At 36.7% G+C, this 20793-nt stretch overlaps 1 protein-coding gene across 1 annotated transcript in view; it reads left to right on the top strand.

The window, feature by feature from the left end:
- The window catches only part of LOC100368847 (polycystin-1-like), a 62380-nt gene that overhangs the window by 31302 nt on the left and 10285 nt on the right, over nucleotides 1-20793 (top strand). Inside the window, exons 15-30 of the mRNA XM_078013107.2 lie at nucleotides 3016-3313; nucleotides 4734-5677; nucleotides 6248-6508; nucleotides 6726-6916; nucleotides 8392-9017; nucleotides 9280-9399; nucleotides 9766-9942; nucleotides 10651-10673; nucleotides 10813-10980; nucleotides 11769-11957; nucleotides 13673-13830; nucleotides 14847-15094; nucleotides 17718-18073; nucleotides 18780-18925; nucleotides 19592-19748; nucleotides 20490-20615. Coding sequence (XP_077869233.1) covers nucleotides 3016-3313; nucleotides 4734-5677; nucleotides 6248-6508; nucleotides 6726-6916; nucleotides 8392-9017; nucleotides 9280-9399; nucleotides 9766-9942; nucleotides 10651-10673; nucleotides 10813-10980; nucleotides 11769-11957; nucleotides 13673-13830; nucleotides 14847-15094; nucleotides 17718-18073; nucleotides 18780-18925; nucleotides 19592-19748; nucleotides 20490-20615 — 4188 coding nt within the window. The remainder of the gene's footprint in view (nucleotides 1-3015; nucleotides 3314-4733; nucleotides 5678-6247; nucleotides 6509-6725; nucleotides 6917-8391; nucleotides 9018-9279; nucleotides 9400-9765; nucleotides 9943-10650; nucleotides 10674-10812; nucleotides 10981-11768; nucleotides 11958-13672; nucleotides 13831-14846; nucleotides 15095-17717; nucleotides 18074-18779; nucleotides 18926-19591; nucleotides 19749-20489; nucleotides 20616-20793) is intronic.

Genomic DNA, 20793 nt, shown 5'->3' with positions numbered 1-20793 from the left:
AGATTTGTGCTCAAGTTCTCGCCCAGACAAAACAATCATGAGAGAAGTGAATGCCTGGGAAGCTGTGGTGTGTGTGGCTGGCAGTGAGTAATGAACAAAGGAACGAGTTTTTTTTTTTTAATATAGTTTATAACGTCACTAGCCAGCCACTACCACAGGTTGGTATTATGTTAATATTTATTGACTAATAGTCAAATGTGTGTGTGTACCACAATTCTAAACTTAAGACATGATAAATACAGAATATATATGAGCATTATTATTTGAACTGATTAACATACATATCTTGCTGTTGAAGGGGGGGGGATGTTGACTCAACATCTCACAAAAAATACTAGATACTGAAATAATAAAATGTAGTGATTACACTTGACATATTGACTTATATGGTAAACATCTCACAATCCCTTATATAGAAAAATGTTCATCACACTTTGCATATCGTATCACATGTACACATGCCACACATAACATAAAAGTGCCTATCATTGTCTTACATGGATAAATGCCAGACATTGCCTTATATGGATAAATGCCAGACATTGCCTTATATAGATAAATGCCAGACATTGCCTTATATGGATAAATGCCAGACATTGCCTTATATAGATAAATGCCAGACATTGCCTTATAAAGATAAATGCCAGACATTACCTTATATATATAAATGCAAACATTGCCTTATATGGATAAATGCCAGACATTGCCTTATATAGATAAATGCCAGACATTGCCTTATATGGATAAATGCCAGACATTGCCATATATGGATAAATGCCAGACATTGCCTTATATAGATAAATGCCAGACATTGCCTTATACAGATAAATGCCAGACATTGCCTTATATGGATAAATGCCAGACATTGCCATATATGGATAAATGCCAGACATTGCCTTATATAGATAAATGCCAGACATTGCCTTATATGGGTAAATGCCAGACATTGCCTTATATAGATAAATGCCAGACATTGCCTTATATGGATAAATGCCAGACATTGCCTTATATGGATAAATGCCAGACATTACCTTATATAGATAAATGCCAGACATGCCTTACATTGTATATGGATAAATGCCAGACATTGCCTTATATGGATAAATACCAGACATTGCCTTATATGGATAAATGGCAGACATTGCCTTATATGGGTAAATGCCAGACATAGCCTTATATGGGTAAATGCCAGACATTGCCTTATATAGATAAATACCAGACATTGCCTAATATAGATAAATGCCAGACATGCCTTATATGGATAAATGTCAGACATTGCCATATATGGATAAATGTCAGACATTTTCTTATATGGATAAATGCCAGGCATTGCCTTATATGGATAAATTCCAGACATTGCCTTATATGTAAAAATACAAAACATTGCCTTATATGAGTAAATGCCAGACATTTCCTTACCAGGTATATGGATAAATACCAGACATTACCTTATATAGATAAATGTCAGACATTGCTTTATATAGATAAATACCAGACATTGCCTTATATGGATAAATGCCAGACATTGCCTTATATAGATAAATGCCAGACATTGCCTTATATAGATAAATGCCAGACATTACCTTATATATATAAATGCAGACATTGCCTTATATGGATAAATGCCAGACATTGCCTTATATAGATAAATGCCAGACATTGCCTTATATGGATAAATGCCAGACATTGCCATATATGGATAAATGCCAGACATTGCCTTATATAGATAAATGTCAGACATTGCTTTATATAGATAAATACCAGACATTGCCTTATATGGATAAATGCCAGACATTGCCTTATATAGATAAATGCCAGACATTGCCTTATATAGATAAATGCCAGACATTACCTTATATATATAAATGCAGACATTGCCTTATATGGATAAATGCCAGACATTGCCTTATATAGATAAATGCCAGACATTGCCTTATATGGATAAATGCCAGACATTGCCATATATGGATAAATGCCAGACATTGCCTTATATAGATAAATGCCAGACATTGCTTTATACAGATAAATGCCAGACATTGCCTTATATGGATAAATGCCAGACATTGCCATATATGGATAAATGCCAGACATTGCCTTATATAGATAAATGCCAGACATTGCCTTATATGGGTAAATGCCAGACATTGCCTTATATGGATAAATGCCAGACATTGCCTTATATAGATAAATGCCAGACATTGCCTTATATGGATAAATGCCAGACATTGCCTTATATGGATAAATGCCAGACATTACCTTATATAGATAAATGCCAGACATGCCTTACATTGTATATGGATAAATGCCAGACATTGCCTTATATGGATAAATACCAGACATTGTCTTATATGGATAAATGGCAGACATTGCCTTATATGGGTAAATGCCAGACATTGCCTTATATAGATAAATACCAGACATTGCCTAATATAGATAAATGCCAGACATGCCTTATATGGATAAATGTCAGACATTGCCATATATGGATAAATGTCAGACATTTTCTTATATGGATAAATGCCAGGCATTGCCTTATATGGATAAATTCCAGACATTGCCTTATATGTAAAAATACAAAACATTGCCTTATATGGATAAATGCCAGACATTGCCTTATATAGATAAATGCCAGACATTGCCTTATATGGATAAATGCCAGACATTGCCATATATGGATAAATGCCAGACATTGCCTTATATAGATAAATGCCAGACATTGCCTTATACAGATAAATGCCAGACATTGCCTTATATGGGTAAATGCCAGACATAGCCTTATATGAGTAAATGCCAGACATTTCCTTACCAGGTATATGGATAAATACCAGACATTACCTTATATAGATAAATGTCAGACATTGCTTTATATAGATAAATACCAGACATTGCCTTATATGGATAAATGCCAGACATTTCCTTATATAGATAAATGCAAACATTGCCTTATATAGATAAATGCCAGACATTGCCGTATATGGATAAATACCAGACATTGTCTTATGTGTTTGATTACAGAAATGTGATAGTGAATCTTCCAGAGATCGAAAATGGCACCATGTCAATGTGGTTATATAAACAAGCCCTTGAAGACCTCCAATACGTAAGCCAAACCAACGATCCACAAAAAGTTCTCAGTTATGCCACAGCACTAGTTACTGTTTTAAATACTGAAAGCACCAAGACAGATGTTCGTGATGAAGACTTTTTTTACCGTGTTGAAACTCGAAGGATGGTGATTGAAGCTGTTACCGTGTTGAAAGTGGATACTATGTTGGTTGTTATGCAGATGTCTTCTGCACTGAAGCAGAGTACAGTAAGTGAAAATCACTTTTGCTGATAAATCCTAGTGTGAGATCGAGGTTTTCTGCTAATACCCAGTGACTGAATCAAGGGTGTACAATTTCGCTTCTTTTTTTATCTGGTGGATTATGGGTAATATTTTTATATATACCGGTACATCTGTTTAGATTGTTTCTTTATTCATGTATGATTGGCTTAAAGGGCGGTGGTCACAGCGCATCACATGTTCGAATTTCATTTAAACAAATAATGTATTGTACATGCGTTGTATATGACACTATGAGTTCCATATTGAATAGGACATGGCACAACGACCACCACCCTTTAATTGGCAGCGTTTTATACCTTTCTCACAGATTCAAGTTTTGAGTAAATGTTCAATTGATCAAACACATTCTTGTAAGCCTGGTAGTAGGGTCAATGAGAAGCTACTTGTAAGATTGTGCCTGATTGGCTACCCAACTCCAAACACCTAACAGTTAGATCAATCAGAGAGCAGCTTGTTTGCAGTATTGTGTTATTCCTATTGGATGCAAACATCCAAATAAGATAGGGACATTTTCTATGATTCATTATTCTGGATAAGGCTCATCAAATGCTAGAAGATGGCAGAAGGTTACAGCTGTAGCTTTATGTAACATGTTGTTTTTGAGGACAATTTCATGACACAAAAATTGCTCCACATACCGTAATACCGTAATATAGGTTTATTTAGTGCTATCAACCTGGATGCTATTTCCATAAATAATGTGTCTGATAGAGATATGAGAGTATGGTAGCTGTATCATGCAAATTCCTGATTCCAGAATTGATTGTTTGTGCGCCTGCGCATATTGTGTGACCTAGCGGTCAACAAACCGGAAGGTAGGACAGAGCACAGAGTCACAGAAATTCACCTGAAATAAAACTGCCTTCATCTTTCAACTGACTTGTGCCAGCCTCTCACAATTTGCATGCTATTCTGTCTAAGCACAAATAATGAGCATGCAAATTATCATTGGCTATTGCCTAATATTTCCGTATGTCACGGTCATATTTTACTCTGTGAAACACGCATATACCATTGCTATTTCAGTCCATTTTCTCTGGAAAATCATCTTTTTCAACTAGAAATCCACGTTTCTCAGCTGTCTCAAATAGTTCTTCCAGCTGCCCTTGTTTGTACCCACCCACAATTTAAAATATGCCGCTGACTCCTTCCGGGTTGCATATCGACCGGTGCTCTTTTGACATTTGATATTTTTGTTCTACCCTCGCCCGTTGCTAGGTACTAGATTATGCATGCGCAAATAGAATTACATCATGTCTGATGATAATTTGGGAATTGTGTGCCTTACTTGAATCTGCGCATGCCATGTTTGTGTGTGCATACTGTTGCCTAGTGACACTCTTACATACATCAATTGTTTGCAAATGATTTATTTGTTTTCTAGGACATTATATTGGAGTTGGCTGAAACCGAGACAATAGACATCATAGCTGACACTATCGATGACATAATGTTCATATGTCAAGCATTCCTGAACGATGGACAAGATCCTGAGGAGATTCCGGCCAATTCGATTATGACAATCATCTCAAATTTACTGGACACTCTAAATTATTATGAACAAAATCCTGATGAAGAACTTGCCAGTGAACTTGTACATCACAAGTCTGTGAAGCGACTGACAAAGCAGGCCGATCAGTTGATCACCGATTTGGTCAATGCCAAAGTCACCCATGAAGCTCCAATTGAGGTTTTATCACCGGGGATACAGGGAACAGGTCAACGAACTACTCGGGCAACTGTCCTTGATAATCTTGAGTTGAATGGGTGTGTTTTTGTTATACCAGCTGGACTCTTTGAAAACAGTGAACCAAATGCCGAGATCTTATCAGTAATGAGAACGAATAATTATAATCCTTATAGTTGGGGTATAAGCGGCGATCATGACGTCACTTCAAGGGTGCCAACACTGCTGTATTATGACGATGATTTGTCAAGGTTAACAATTAAAAACTTAGAGAATCCCATTAAAATATCCATGTACAAAGCATCACATAGTTTCCAACATGTTTCAGAGAGGATGGAGAGCAAGTACTGTGACCCAACTGAGGATATGGAATATTTGTCGTTTCTGCTGTCACCAAATGATGCTGCGTCAGTGATGATAACTGATCTCCCAACTGTCACCTTGCCAACTTCCATGCACATACAAGTGTTGTATAATGTTGTTATGTCTAGGGAGTCTTCCAGTGATTCATCAATACATGTCTCCCTAGCAACAACACCTGATGCTGATTCAGATGATGTAATTGATGAGTTAGATGTGGATGAAGACGATATGGCCCCAGATTCAGATCATCAACTTTATACATTCTTTATCCACTCAAGGTGAGTCACATGATACATGTATGTTTTTTTATCTCTGCTGTTGACAAAGTAGAGTGGAGCTATTCGTGTATCTGATTGATCATTGTCATCAACTTTAAATATTCATTTTTTTTCTTAAAAATTATTAGCTGTATTACTTTGAGACTTTTCAGGAAGGTACCTTGGGTGGTTTAATTCAAAATTTGAATTAAATTTCAAAATATTTTTAAAAAAAATGCTATTTTCAACTATTTTGGAAAAAGCTAGCTTCATTTCTTGATCACTTTGTGATGATATTTTTAACCCCTAATTTGTTGTGTACTTGACTGATTGTGTATATTAAGAATAAAAAAAATGCTCCAATATTTAAAACCACCAGTGGAAAAGACTGATTTGCTGCTCACAGTTTATGCTTTATAGAGAACGACGCCTCCTGATATGCCAGAGATAAACATTTTATGAGTTTTGTGCCGGTGTACGTTAAATGTGATGTGATCGAATGATATCTCATCTGTACGAGAGACTAAATTTAGTGTTCGCTGCTTTATCTATAAAACTATGCTATACGAATATTTGTATCGCTTGTTTCAGTGATTACAGTAGTCATACTGAATACTACTTACTGGTAACCAGTAATTACGTGCAGAGCGTCATCAACGTATCAGTGGGTGTATATTTTACAACGTGTCAGTATTATAATGAGACATTGAATGAATGGGAGAGTACAGGGTGTATTCCGGACGAACAGTCAGTCTACGTGTGTCCTTCCTGTCAATGTAACCATCTTACCTCATTTGGTGGCTCCTCCGCATCTTCTGCTGTCAGTTCCTATACAGTGGTAAGTAACGCAATGTCTTGGTTAATAAGTAGAAGTAGCTACATCTTGAATTGATAGAAGTTACGCCCAGAAAAGAAAATCTTAGATTTTCTAGTCTAATTTGTTTGTGAAAATTTTAATTTTAAACCTGTTTTTTATTTTTTTTACTACCACGACTAATGTTTGTTATGAAAACCAAACTTCCAACAAATTATGTAGACTGAATTTACTGTCTAATTTATTTCAGATAAGAAACAGCGACTCCAATCCGATTACTGTGATCACGTGCTGTGCACTCTTTGCTATATATATAGTTGCTGTGTTTATCGCAAGATGGAGAGATAGTATTGACTTGAGAAGAATTGGTATTATTCCTCTGTGTGGCAAAGAAGCTTCATTTAAATATGAAATCAGCATCAAGACGGGTATGAAGCGTAGTGCTGGTAAGTCTAATATAGTGCCCTCTACTAATATAATGCCCTCTATGTATGAAGTGTAGGGCTGGTAAGTCTAATATAATTCTATCCACTAATATAATGATCTCTATGTATGAAGTGTAGTGCTAGTAAGTCTAATATAATTCCATCTACTAATATAATGCCCTCTATGTATGAAGTGTAGGGCTGGTAAGTCTAATATAATGCCATCTACTAATATAATGCCCTCTATGTATGAAGTGTAGTGCTGGTAAGTCTAATATAATGCCATCTACTAATATAATGCCTTCTATGTATGAAGTGTAGTGCTGGTAAGTCTAATATAATTCCATCTACTAATATAATGCCCTCTATGTATGAAGTGTAGTGCTGGTAAGTCTAATATAATGCCATCTACTAATATAATGCCCTCTATGTATGAAGTGTAGTGCTGGTAAGTCTAATATAATGCCCTCTACTAATAATGCCCTCTATGTATGAAGTGTAGTGCTGGTAAGTCTAATATAGTGCCCTCTATGTAAGTATGAAGTGTAGTGCTTGTAAATCTAATATAATGCCATCTACTAATATAATGCCCTCTATGTATGAAGTGTAGTGCTGGTAAGTCTAATATAATGCCATCTACTAATATAATGCCTTCTATGTATGAAGTGTAGTGCTGGTAAGTCTAATATAATGCCCTCTACTAATATAATGCCCTCTATGTATGAAGTGTAGTGCTAGTAAGTCTAATATAATGCCCTCTATGTATGAAGTGTAGTGCTGGTAAGTCTAATATAATGCCCTCTATGTATGAAGTGTAGTGCTGGTAAGTCTAATATAGCTCTCTCTACATTGTATGTATGACGTGTACTGCTGGTCTCGTATAGACCACTTTCCTGGAAGTTGTAAACTTGCATGCGTGATATTATGCTTGTAGATGTACCAATAGATGTGACAAAGTAAAGATTTGATGCCATGACAACGGCAGGCATCTTGGTTGCACCCCAGTCTCGCTACTTCAAGGGAAGTAGTCTATATCGCCCTCTACCTATTGTGGCAGCATTAGTTTTATTATGGTATGATAAACCATGACCATTTCTTTCACAGACTTACTCATTCATACTTGTATTTCAAGAATTCTATTTTTGTTTTGTGGTTTCGTGATCATCTTGTGGCATACCCTCATATTTTTATACACACTTGATAATATACTGGTAATAAATCATCAGTTTTATGGGTTTAGTGACATCATTCTGGGGTGTGCTCTGGGCAGTAATGTAAAACACGTTCGTTAAAATAGCCATTTTACCGATTTTGACCCAATGCATGAAATAGCCAAAACAGCCAGCAGTACCATATATCTGAGAATATACTTATTTTCAAATTAGCAAAATCTAGAATTTCAGACTAGCTAAGTTAGCTAAAATATATTAAATGTGCTAGCAAAAAAGACATGTTGGTGTAATGCAGTACTGAGATAAGATTCTTTTTGTTTATAGGTACCACAGCCCATGTGGGTGTCAATATCTATGGAGCACATGGTAAAAGTGGAACCCGACATCTGAGTAAACCTAATGCTTTCATGCGAAATAGTCTTGACGTATTTCAGATTGCAGCTGATATCAACCTTGGCGACATTAAAAAGATCCGTATTTGGCACGATAACACCGGTCTACATCCGTGCTGGTATTTGTCGAGAGTTGTTATACGAGATATGCAGACTAATAAGAAGTATTACTTTCTTTGTGAACAATGGTTAACTCTAACTGGTCAAGAAGGTGTGGTAAAAAAGGAGCTCACATTGGCCAGTGATAAACAACTTTCCAAGTTCTCAAGGATTTTCTGGGCGGAAACAAGTCATGGGTTTTCTGAAAGACATCTGTGGTTTTCAGTATATGAAAGACCAGCGAAGAGTCGGTTTACCCGTGTGCAGCGAGTGACCAGCTGCTTTGTGTTGGCTTTTCTTCTGTTAGCATTAAATGCAATGTACTATGGTGAGATTCGACCAGAGACGCAGTTCACTTGGTTGTCACTGGATGAATTGGTCGTTGGTGTAATCTCATCATTGCTGGCGTTCGTCATTATTCTGGTTGTAGTACAGATGTTCCAGCATACAAAATACAAAGTAAGCTTTCTGAATTATGTTATGTTTCAAATCACCCACATTTGTTCTGTAGTGCATGCGTGATCTTGGGGTGAAAGTTTACAGAAAGGTGATTATTATTTCATTTTGAGTACAGTGTAAAACATTAATGATTCTTGTGATACTCGTGTAACTGGACAAGTGTTGATTTTCACTTCTAGTCAGATGTTTCCATTTAAATAATGCAGACGTTGCATCTTTGAACTGGTCAGCTTTACTTAGTTTTCATTTAACTTGATTTTAGGTGTCTCTGGCTGACTATAGTAGTAAACCTATGACTGCTCAAACTGTTGAAATGGATGCATTGTGTGAGTTATCCCACACAGGGGGCTCCAGTCAAGGAGATATCTTAGCAGACAACATGGTGAGTTACTTTCACTGAATCACCTATCACTGATCATTTTGACTCATAGACATATTTATCACCAATCAGGCTGAATTTTTGACACACCCACTGATGATAACTTCAATTCATTAGCATACTTATCAATGACCAGGTTTATTGAATGACACACATACTAAAGACAAGCACAATTCATTGATATACCCACAAATAATCATGTTGTCACACACCTGTCAATGACCTGGTTGACTCATTGTCATTCCTTCTAATGACAAGCACAATTCATTGACATACCTATCACTGCTTGTTTTGACTCATTGACATTCCTGTAGAAAAAAATCATCACAGTGACAATGATTCCATATGACCATTTGCTTTTTGTTTCAGCGACTGGGCCTGAAACACTGTGATAGCTTTCGGCATTTGCCACCAGAAGATGATGATGATGACGATGATGATGATGATGATGACGATGAAGATGATGATGAACTATACAAACATAGTTACCATAACAACAATAACAAAAGTAGTGGACATACGTTTCCTGCCCCAGTTTATTGCAAGGTATTGTATGCATTCATTTCTTAGTGGCAAGACTGAATAAATAATCTATTGAATCATTGATATAGCTATCATAGATTTTGTTTGTTTATTGATATTTCTATCACTAATTTTGTTGATTGATATATGTAGCTCTGTATGTATTGATTACTAGTAATTGTAACACCTTTCACTGGTGACGATGATTCATTGACATACCTATCACCAATTTATTGAAATACCCATCATTGATTCATTGACATACCTATCACCAATTTATTGAAATACCCATCATTGATTCATTGACATACCTATCACCAATTTATTGAAATACCCATCATTGATTCATTGACATACCTATCACCAATTTATTGAAATACCCATCATTGATTCATTGACATACCTATCACCAATTTATTGAAATACCCATCATTGATTCATTGACATACCTTCCAATGATCTTGTTGAAATATATATCACTGATATCACTGGTTCATTGACACACCCATCACTGATCATATTGAGTTGTTATCACCTATCACTGATCCTGTTGATTGACTGGCAACTTAGTCGACAGAGCAGAGCTGTTCATTGGTACACATGTCAATGATCTTGCCGATTCATTGAATCACCAATCACTGATAAGTTATTGACATACTTGAATGTACATAATTCATTAGTGAAATCAACAAACCTGCTCTTAATTTATTTGTCCTTTTGTTTCTCTTTTAGTCTCCAAGACTATCGGATCTGAGGTGAGTATTGAAATGCTGTTTTATATTAAATTACCCTTCCCTCTATCTGTGTTGCTAACATTGGTTGAGTAATTAAAATATGTTGTCACATTCATCTAACAATTGTATTTTGATTTACTTTCTTTGATCCTGCTTGCAGAGGCCTAGAGAAAGGTAAATGGTGGTCAAAGGAAAGTATACTGAGTTGGCCAGAAGAGTTGCCGCCGTATGAAGGTTCCCAACGACGGCGGAAACTAGGAGGAGTCAATAGGTTTTCTATGATGAGTGATGAGAATCATCTTCGTGACAGAAGTACAATACAAAGACAGTAAGAAATAATTATTACTCGGATCACTTATTGTAATGATTTCATTAGTTGAAGTATCTTAATAGATAGCCATTCACTGATGAATGTGATTTTTGGGGAAACCGACTTGTAAATCCAAATACCCACTATCAATTTTGCAATAAATTGTACTCCTAAGCAATATAAGAATATTGACTTAAAAAAACTTGGGGTCACCAGCTTAATTTTCAAGAAAATGATGGCTGATTTTTAGTGGATAGTAGCTCCTTGAATTTACATAATAGACTAATAAACATTGTCCTGCGATTAATGACCAACTCTCTCAGAAATTATGAGTAGGCGTCTACCTTAAGGTATGAAGTTGATTGTGTTTCACTGCTCTTGGTTGATGATGGGGTATTGTGTTACATTGTCATAGTGATATGAACATGGTCACACATCCCGTCACATTCCTGTCGCACAGTGACGTTCCATGTCAGGAACAGCTGCCTGACATTAAACGTTATATTATGGTGTGATTTTGAGGTATTGCATGGGCTATGTGGATTCTACCTTATTAGAAAATAGGAATTCTAATTCTAGAATAATTATGTGGTTATATTTCCATAATGTCAGACATGTTTGAAAACCAAGTTTGTAGCAAGAAATTTTCTATAATTTTCACTACCATGTGTACTTCTGGTCTTCATACAATATACCGTAATACATGTACTCAGACAGTATGCTTGGGCAAATCATATTTTACGACCTTCTTGAATAACTTTGTTATACATTAAAAATGTTGTTTGATTCTCACACAGAATATACAGTAGTAAAGCCAAAACTGAGAGTTGGAATACTCATGATGATGAATTGCTTGATGAATTAATGCAAAGTCTGGATGACATTCCCACCGTATCACAGCGTGTCACACGTACCGTCTCTATGAAACCAAATGTGTCAAGTATTTCAAAAAATAGTTTCAATCCAAGAGCTGACCCTGATTTGCCACATACAAGGTTTGTTTATTGTTTGATGATTTTATATTACTGACTCTACTTGTTCTTGCCAAAAAGAAGTTATATGCCTGTCATTAACCTTTTCACCACCCGACTTTCTCGCCCAAACTTTTTTTGCATTTTTTTCTTACATTCTTCAATATTTCTGGAAAAGAATCATAATTTTCTAGCCAACAGACAAAGTCTTAGTCAATTTTCAGTTTTTACTCAAAAAAATTGGCTATTTTGTTCCAAAGTGCAGACTATAAATGGGACTATTTTGTGAATTTGTGATGAAAAGAGAGATCTTGTGGTGAAAAGGTTAAGATGGCACATACACACATATTTAGGTGATACATTCAACATTTCACTCATGCACCAGCGATTAACAAAATCTATTTGAACTTTGACATGAGCTGCCATTTTGAACAACCATTCTGTGCTTAGCAATGGTCCATAAAACAGATATTTAGCAATATAAGTATTTGCATTTTTTAGTATTTTTAGCTTTTTCAACTGGAAAGAAACCTTGCACAATCAAACTATTTTGAAGTGTTCATTGCATTCTGTGTTGTCATTGGTTGACAATAAGTTTAATTGACATGCATACCATTGACAACACGCAGATCTACTGCGGCAGGGAATAGAGTGTCAAATGAAGACATGCAACGGAAATAAATGAAAAATATGCAGTATTAGAAATGTAACAAGAAATAATTTATTGCTTAGAATGTGACAAATAAAACAGAAATAATAAAAATCGTCCCACACAATTTGGACTTCGCTGTCTATCAGCTTGGCACTTTTATTTCATGTCTAATCAGAATAAAGAGACAAGAAAAATGAGGTTGGGGCAAATGACTTGCATGATGCTTTTGTTTACAGTCTGGCAATCATCTTTGAACTTTAAGCATCTGCTTTACTGATTGGCTAAAAATGACATCATTACTAGAGTTTCATCATAGAGGTCAAGTCAACATTGCTTTCTTATTAGACTAGGCGCTCATCAATCATGGTCAAAGTTATCATTCAGCAAGTTCCTGTGGTTGGAATGTCTCACTATGGATATCGCAGTGGGCTTGAAATAAGAACTTCAAGATTTTTGTTTTCAACGACAGAAGAATAATTTCCATGACAGAAATGCAATAGCGGTGATAAAAGATGGTAAAAAAATTTGCAGTCTTCGGCATGACATTGCAAAATTGCTGGCCCCAGTTATGGATTCGCAAGCTGCTACCAAATATTTTATTAAGCCAAAACAACATTCTTTCAATATTGCAACATCGGTTTCATTGTCGATGATGCTAAAGCTGAACGAGTGCGTCACTTGCCCCGTGGTTCTCCATATGCTGTAAGATTTGCATGAATTGTTTCTAAGGAAACACAAACCAAACGGTCCTTTTCAGGGCCACGACATACTTCAAAAAGAGAACTACCTTTTTGCTTTAATATACATTTTTGTAGACTTGCTGATTGTTATGATTCTGATGAAAAATCTTGAAAAATAAAGGTAAACAGCGGCGAACACACTGCCCTCGAGGCAGAACACGAAACTACCAGAAAAGACCCCCTGAGCATATGCCCGGATATGACCTCAACTTTTTTATTGTATCAAAATTGGAGGGGTGGGGTTTGCCCAGGCATGAGCGCTTACCTGGATAAATACAGTAGTTATATGTAAAAACCATTATCTTATGAATTATTATATAACACACTTCAAATTTTTTTTACTGCAGAGGCCCGATACTTATCAAGAGTGAAAGCAAACACTGCGACGAGTCAGTAAATGACACAGGTAGCACCGATGAGAATTATACGGCTATGTCTACAACTATGAGCACACTGGAAAGTTACAGAGCTACAAATACTGTCTCCAGAGATAACTTATTGAAAGGTAGGTAGATGGACAGTTTTGGGGTAGTCTGAAAACAGTTTTTTTTTTCGACTGTGTGTCTATCGAATCAGAAATTACATCACACCAACATGATACATGTCGTCAATCATTTTTTTTGCATGTCTGATTTCATTTAGACTTGATATTAACATCACACATGATGGTTTAGTATTCAACTTCGTTTAGTTTTTAGTGGTTAGATTCGTTATAGTAGACTAAATACCAAGCAAGATTATGGAGAAACTCGAAATTATTTAAAATAGTTATCGGTTACTGTACTTATACCTCCATTGAAATGAAAGTCTGCTGTAGCTTTCTTTTATACCAAGGGTTTCTGAATCCTACCATATTAGGAAATGTAATCTCCATATATGGAATCGATAGGTTGTTTCTTCAAATGCAGTTCATGGTAAAAATGTTCTACTAATTGTCACCACCTTGCTCAGTTATAGGCTTTATACGCAGTCAAACCTGTGTATAGTGACCACCCAAGGCACAGTCAAACCTGTGTATAGTGACCACCCAAGGCACAGTCAAACCTGTGTATAGTGACCACCCAAGGCACACTCAAACCTGTGTATAGTGACCACCTAAGGCACTTCATTAAATTGTATTTATAGACAGATGATCTTTATATAGAGGTTGGATTATTTTTTTATGGATGACCAACTCGTACATTTGACCACAGTCCCTCTATCATAGAAGGACTGTGATTTGACATTATATTTGTCCAGAAAATAATGAGATGGTACTGTTGCACTAAAAACAGATTTATTTTATTGATTAAAATTAAATTTTATTGACTCGAGTAAGTTAAAAATTTATAAATTAATAATTTATAATCAGAATTATTATTTTTGTAACAAAAGCGGATCTGCGAGAATATATCTGAAAATGTGGTCACTTTAAACAGGTTGTTTTTATATGAGTATGGTCACTAACACAGTTTTGAGTATTATTTTTTCTTTAAATTTGTAACAATCGTTTGAATTCCATTTCTGTTACAGCTGCAGAAGACAGGAATTCAAATAAAAGTCGAGCACAGAGTAAGACAAGCTACAGAAAGAAGCCAAGTAGTAAAAAGTGTGGTTTACCATCTTGGTTCCTGTATATCAACTACCTAGTGTGCCTTCTACTAGTTGGGACATCATTAGCTGTAGTATTGTATTACAGTCGTTTATTCACTGTAAACCAGTCGTTACAATGGATTGTAGCTGTGGCCATTGCGTTCGCTGCATCCATCTTCATACTAGAACCAATTAAGGTAAAGTTGTTTACAAATTAGATGTTTAATTTTCAGATAATTGAATTGAATGGAAATGTCTTTATTTTTAAAAACTGACATCACACTGACAAATGACCTTGATGCACATCATTTTATTTCATGAATCTGATTCAAAATAGTCGACTGACTGATATGTGAACACGTACCAATATATGGTGTTCGATATGTGAAAACGTACCAATATGTGGTGTTCGATATGTGAACACGTACCAATATGTGGTGTTCGATGTGTGAACACGTACCAATATGTGGTGTTCGATATGTGAACACGTACCAAAATGTGGTGTTCGATATGTGAACACGTACCAAAATGTGGTGTTCGATATGTGAACACGTACCAATATGTGGTGTTCGATATGTGAACACGTACCAATATGTGGTGTTCGATGTGTGAGCGTGTACCAATATGTGAGCATGTGTATGTATATGTATATGTATATGTGCAGCATATATGGATATGTATGTGGATGTGCACCAATATATGAAAATGTACTAATTTGTGGGTGTTGATATGTGAACATGTATCAATGGATCAACATGTGGACACCAATATGTGTATGTCAATAGGTGGATGGGTACTGATACATGGCCATGTACTGATGGGTACTGATACATGGCCATGTACTGATGGGTACTGATACATGGCCATGTACTGATGGGTACTGATACATGGCCATGTACTGATGGGTACTGATACATGGCCATGTACTGATGGGTACTGATACATGGCCATGTACTGATGGGTACTGATACATGGCCATGTACTGATGGGTACTGATACATGGCCATGTACTGATGGGTACTGATACATGGCCATGTACTGATGGGTACTGATACATGGCCATGTACTGATGGGTACTGATACATGGCCATGTACTGATGGGTACTGATACATGGCCATGTACTGATGGGTACTGATACATGGCCATGTACTGATGGGTACTGATACATGGCCATGTACTGATGGGTACTGATACATGGCCATGTACTGATGGGTACTGATACATGGCCATGTACTGATGGGTACTGATACATGGCCATGTACTGATGGGTACTGATACATGGCCATGTACTGATGGGTACTGATACATGGCCATGTACTGATGGGTACTGATACATGGCCATGTACTGATGGGTACTGATACATGGCCATGTACTGATGGGTACTGATACATGGCCATGTACTGATGGGTACTGATACATGGCCATGTACTGATGGGTACTGATACATGGCCATGTACTGATGGGTACTGATACATGGCCATGTACTGATGGGTACTGATACATGGCCATGTACTGATGGGTACTGATACATGGCCATGTACTGATGGGTACTGATACATGGCCATGTACTGATGGGTACTGATACATGGCCATGTACTGATGGGTACTGATACATGGCCATGTACTGATGGGTACTGATACATGGCCATGTACTGATGGGTACTGATACATGGCCATGTACTGATGGGTACTGATACATGGCCATGTACTGATGGGTACTGATACATGGCCATGTACTGATGGGTACTGATACATGGCCATGTACTGATGGGTACTGATACATGGCCATGTACTGATGGGTACTGATACATGGCCATGTACTGATGGGTACTGATACATGGCCATGTACTGATGGGTACTGATACATGGCCATGTACTGATGGGTACTGATACATGGCCATGTACTGATGGGTACTGATACATGGCCATGTACTGATGGGTACTGATACATGGCCATGTACTGATGGGTACTGATACATGGCCATGTACTGATGGGTACTGATACATGGCCATGTACTGATGGGTACTGATACATGGCCATGTACTGATGGGTACTGATACATGGCCATGTACTGATGGGTACTGATACATGGCCATGTACTGATGGGTACTGATACATGGCCATGTACTGATGGGTACTGATACATGGCCATGTACTGATGGGTACTGATACATGGCCATGTACTGATGGGTACTGATACATGGCCATGTACTGATGGGTACTGATACATGGCCATGTACTGATGGGTACTGATACATGGCCATGTACTGATGGGTACTGATACATGGCCATGTACTGATGGGTACTGATACATGGCCATGTACTGATGGGTACTGATACATGGCCATGTACTGATGGGTACTGATACATGGCCATGTACTGATGGGTACTGATACATGGCCATGTACTGATATTTGAATGTGTACAGCTATGTAGATGTCAATGTGAGTATGTGTACAAATATGTCAACATTAATATGTGGACGTGCACCATGGACATGTACCGATATGTGGACAATCATGTGTGTTTGTTTATGAGTGGATGTGCACCATATTTGAATGTGTACTGATATGTATGTGTTGATACATGGATGTACTGTGGACATGTTCCGATTTGTGGATGTTGATATGTGGATGTGTGCCAATATACATGGACATTTCTGGATGTTCGAATGTGTGTGGCTGTGTAGATGTCAATGTGTACCAATATGTCAACATCGATATGTGGACGTGCACCATGGAAATGTACCAATACATAGACGTGTACCAATATGTGGACATGTTATGCAATTATAATACTCTTTATTATTTCTTTCAGGTGTTATTCATATCAGTGTTTCGAGCACTTCTACGCAAGCCGTTGGATGACTATGGTGATGATGAAGTCATTGACAATCATATTATCGAGAACATGGAAGGAGTGCATCGCAGTATTCGACCACCGGGAGGATACGCATTAATTCAGGCCAAGGAGGAAGCCAAAAAGATCAACATGATGTATACATTGTTGCGACAGTTCATCGTCTGGGTTCTGTTTTTGTCTTTGATTTTATTGATCAATTTCACAGCAAATAATAAAACCGTGCAGTATTCCCAAACTTTGAAGTTGAATAACACCTACGTAACTGCCAGATATGACTATGAGTACAAGAAAGATTTCCTGAGCATTAGAGTGTAAGTACTGTTTTAATGTGTTAGACAACCCTTACAAAATATCATCAGATTTATTTGAGTGAAACAATGTGGCTCCATTTCATGCTGTTGCTTACGAAAGTCAGATAAGAAAGTATGCTCACTAAACAAAGTTTATGAAAAAAAGGGTGTAACAGCCATGAAAATGATGATATATCTGCAAAAATGTATTTTGTACAGAGTAAAAAAGCCATCTCAGCTCTTTAAAGGTTGAATGATCTTATTAATAGAAAGGAATGAGGAGGCCTTTTCTTGATGCTAAACTTTAGAGAATTGATCTTGTGTTTAACCTTTTTGAGCACTATAATTTCTCCTGCAAACATTTTGGCGCAAACTTTTCTATACTTTTTTGATAAATGTGGACCAAATGAACATGCTTTTCAATTGGCTTGATTGAAATTTAAGGTAAAATATGACAAAAATTGTACGTGTTTTAATTTGTATATATAGTGGCAACGGTTGACTAGTTGTCTGAGACAGAACCTAAGTTATTTTCACTTACTAATGCTCCAGACCTCTGTGTTGATATCAAACATTGAGACCTTTGACAATCTGTCCAATCACTATTGTAGTGTATACATATAGATGTTCAATTCATTTATTATTAAATGTCTAGTTTTGCTGGGAACAACGTATGCTACAGACATTTTAGCTATGATTTAGCTCTCTGTCTTTTGTTTGTTTTTAGAGCTGAGGATTTTTGGATTTGGTCAAAGAATATTTTGGCCAGAGGGTTACATTCAGTGGAATTAGACCCCTTTGATCCTGAAGAAGGTTATACATATGGGTTTCCAATAGGAGTGGCTAGACTGAGACAACTCAGAACTCTGCCTGGTAAGTTTACAGGCATTTTGCTCATTACTAACTTAATCTAATGCCACCCTAAAATACAACATTTGGGCAATGCCTTTTTTTTTTAAAATGTTTTTTGTGCCAGGCAACAGTTCTGGACATTGAATGTCACTGTTGTATCTTCTGACTTTTTTTTTATGTGCAAGTTGCAAGTGCTGACATATAGTGCATTTTGCCACAGAAGCCATACTCATGTTTTGGGACTACACACATGACAGGGCTGTGTGGCCATCCCTTTATCAAATGGCAATTTACTGCACTATCCTGGCGTCAACCGGGCTCGGTCGAACACAAGCACCTGTGAACCTTAACCAAGGTTCCCCCAAAGTCGCATTCATTAGTGAATGAATCTCGACCAGTGGAATTGGCCTTCCCATTGAGTCTGTGGCACACTCATCCAGGGTAAGGGTTGATCCTTTAGGTGTTCAGCCTAAGGTAGAATTTGAACTTGGGTCTACCGATCATGAGTCTGATGCAACAACCACTATGCTACCAGTGACCAGGCAATGCCTTTACACATGAGATAATGATCTGTTTTGCAATTATCCGTCAGATACGTCCATGGTGTTTGGCAAGAAATTCAAACCAGTGATGCTGTAATATGTGCCAGTCTGAATTATGACTCTTGTTTTCATCTCTCATTTGCAGTTGGTTGTGCGATATATAGCAAATACAGTGATGCTGACTTACATGACACGTGTATTGATGACGACAATATGGATACAAACAACTACAATGAAGGATGGACTTACGACAGCACCACTAATCAGACATGGCTTTACCAGACCGAAGAACAACTTGATGGGTAAGATACAAATATGCCTAGATTTGATTGGTAGCCTCAGCGCAAATTCAAGAATCTTTTAAACGGCGTTCATCATGATTACAAGATCGTACTAAAAATAGAACTGATGTAACCATAGAGAGTTGATCAATGCATGAAATGGATCATACGTCCGTGTCAACTTTTTACTTTTTCGACTTCTTACTACAAGCCTGAATGCTTTGATGCTTGGTGTGTATATACAATGTACCTTGGGCAGACCTCTCTTAGATTTGTTCATTTCATGGTGATATCTTTAATTCTCTAATTTTGGTGAATATTTTGTCATTTTTGGTAAAAATCTATTTATTTTCGACTTCTTGTTAAAAACTGCAAGTCTGATTGCTTTGATACTATAAATATAGGTACCTCAGATTTGTTCATATTGTGATACCGGTATCTTCAAATTCTTGTTGAAAACAGCAAGTCTGGTTGCTTTGATACAATGTTCTATACATATTGTTCATTTTCTAATGATATCTTCAGTTCTTTAATTGAAATGGCATTGCTAACAGCGGAGCTATCTCAGCCGACAGGCAGCTTGTTTATGAAACCGAAGGAAGTTTACTACTTGTAAACTTATTTTAATGCCACAAAAATTATAAATATGCCCGTAGAGTTTGACAACAGACTCATTTGGGTTATTTCATGAGGTGATGATGACATAACGCAAATCAAAATTGTTCTGTTATATTAATAATATCATTTTTATTTTGTTTTCAGTATGTCGTTTAAAGGGTACACTAACACATACGATGGAGGCGGATACGTACAACATCTTGGGACTACATACTATGAAACATTAGACGTACTGAACTATTTACTAGCGAATAAATGGATTGATAGGTGGTGAGTGACTTTGATTTTGATACTAGTAATGTATTAATTAATAGTCAAAATATTGGCGACGCTTTAGTTAATTTAATATAGTTATCATAATGTTCATAATATAGTTCAACATCTAACTAACAATTCGAGAAGGAAACTAACAATCTGGTTTTGTTCAAGAAAATTCATTGGTTTTGGA

This window comes from Saccoglossus kowalevskii, chromosome 8 (assembly GCF_978046115.1).
Source record: "Saccoglossus kowalevskii chromosome 8, keSacKowa6.1, whole genome shotgun sequence".
NCBI lineage: Eukaryota > Metazoa > Hemichordata > Enteropneusta > Harrimaniidae > Saccoglossus > Saccoglossus kowalevskii.
Note: the sequence above shows the minus strand (reverse complement) of the source record. Positions and strands in the feature narration are given on the sequence as shown.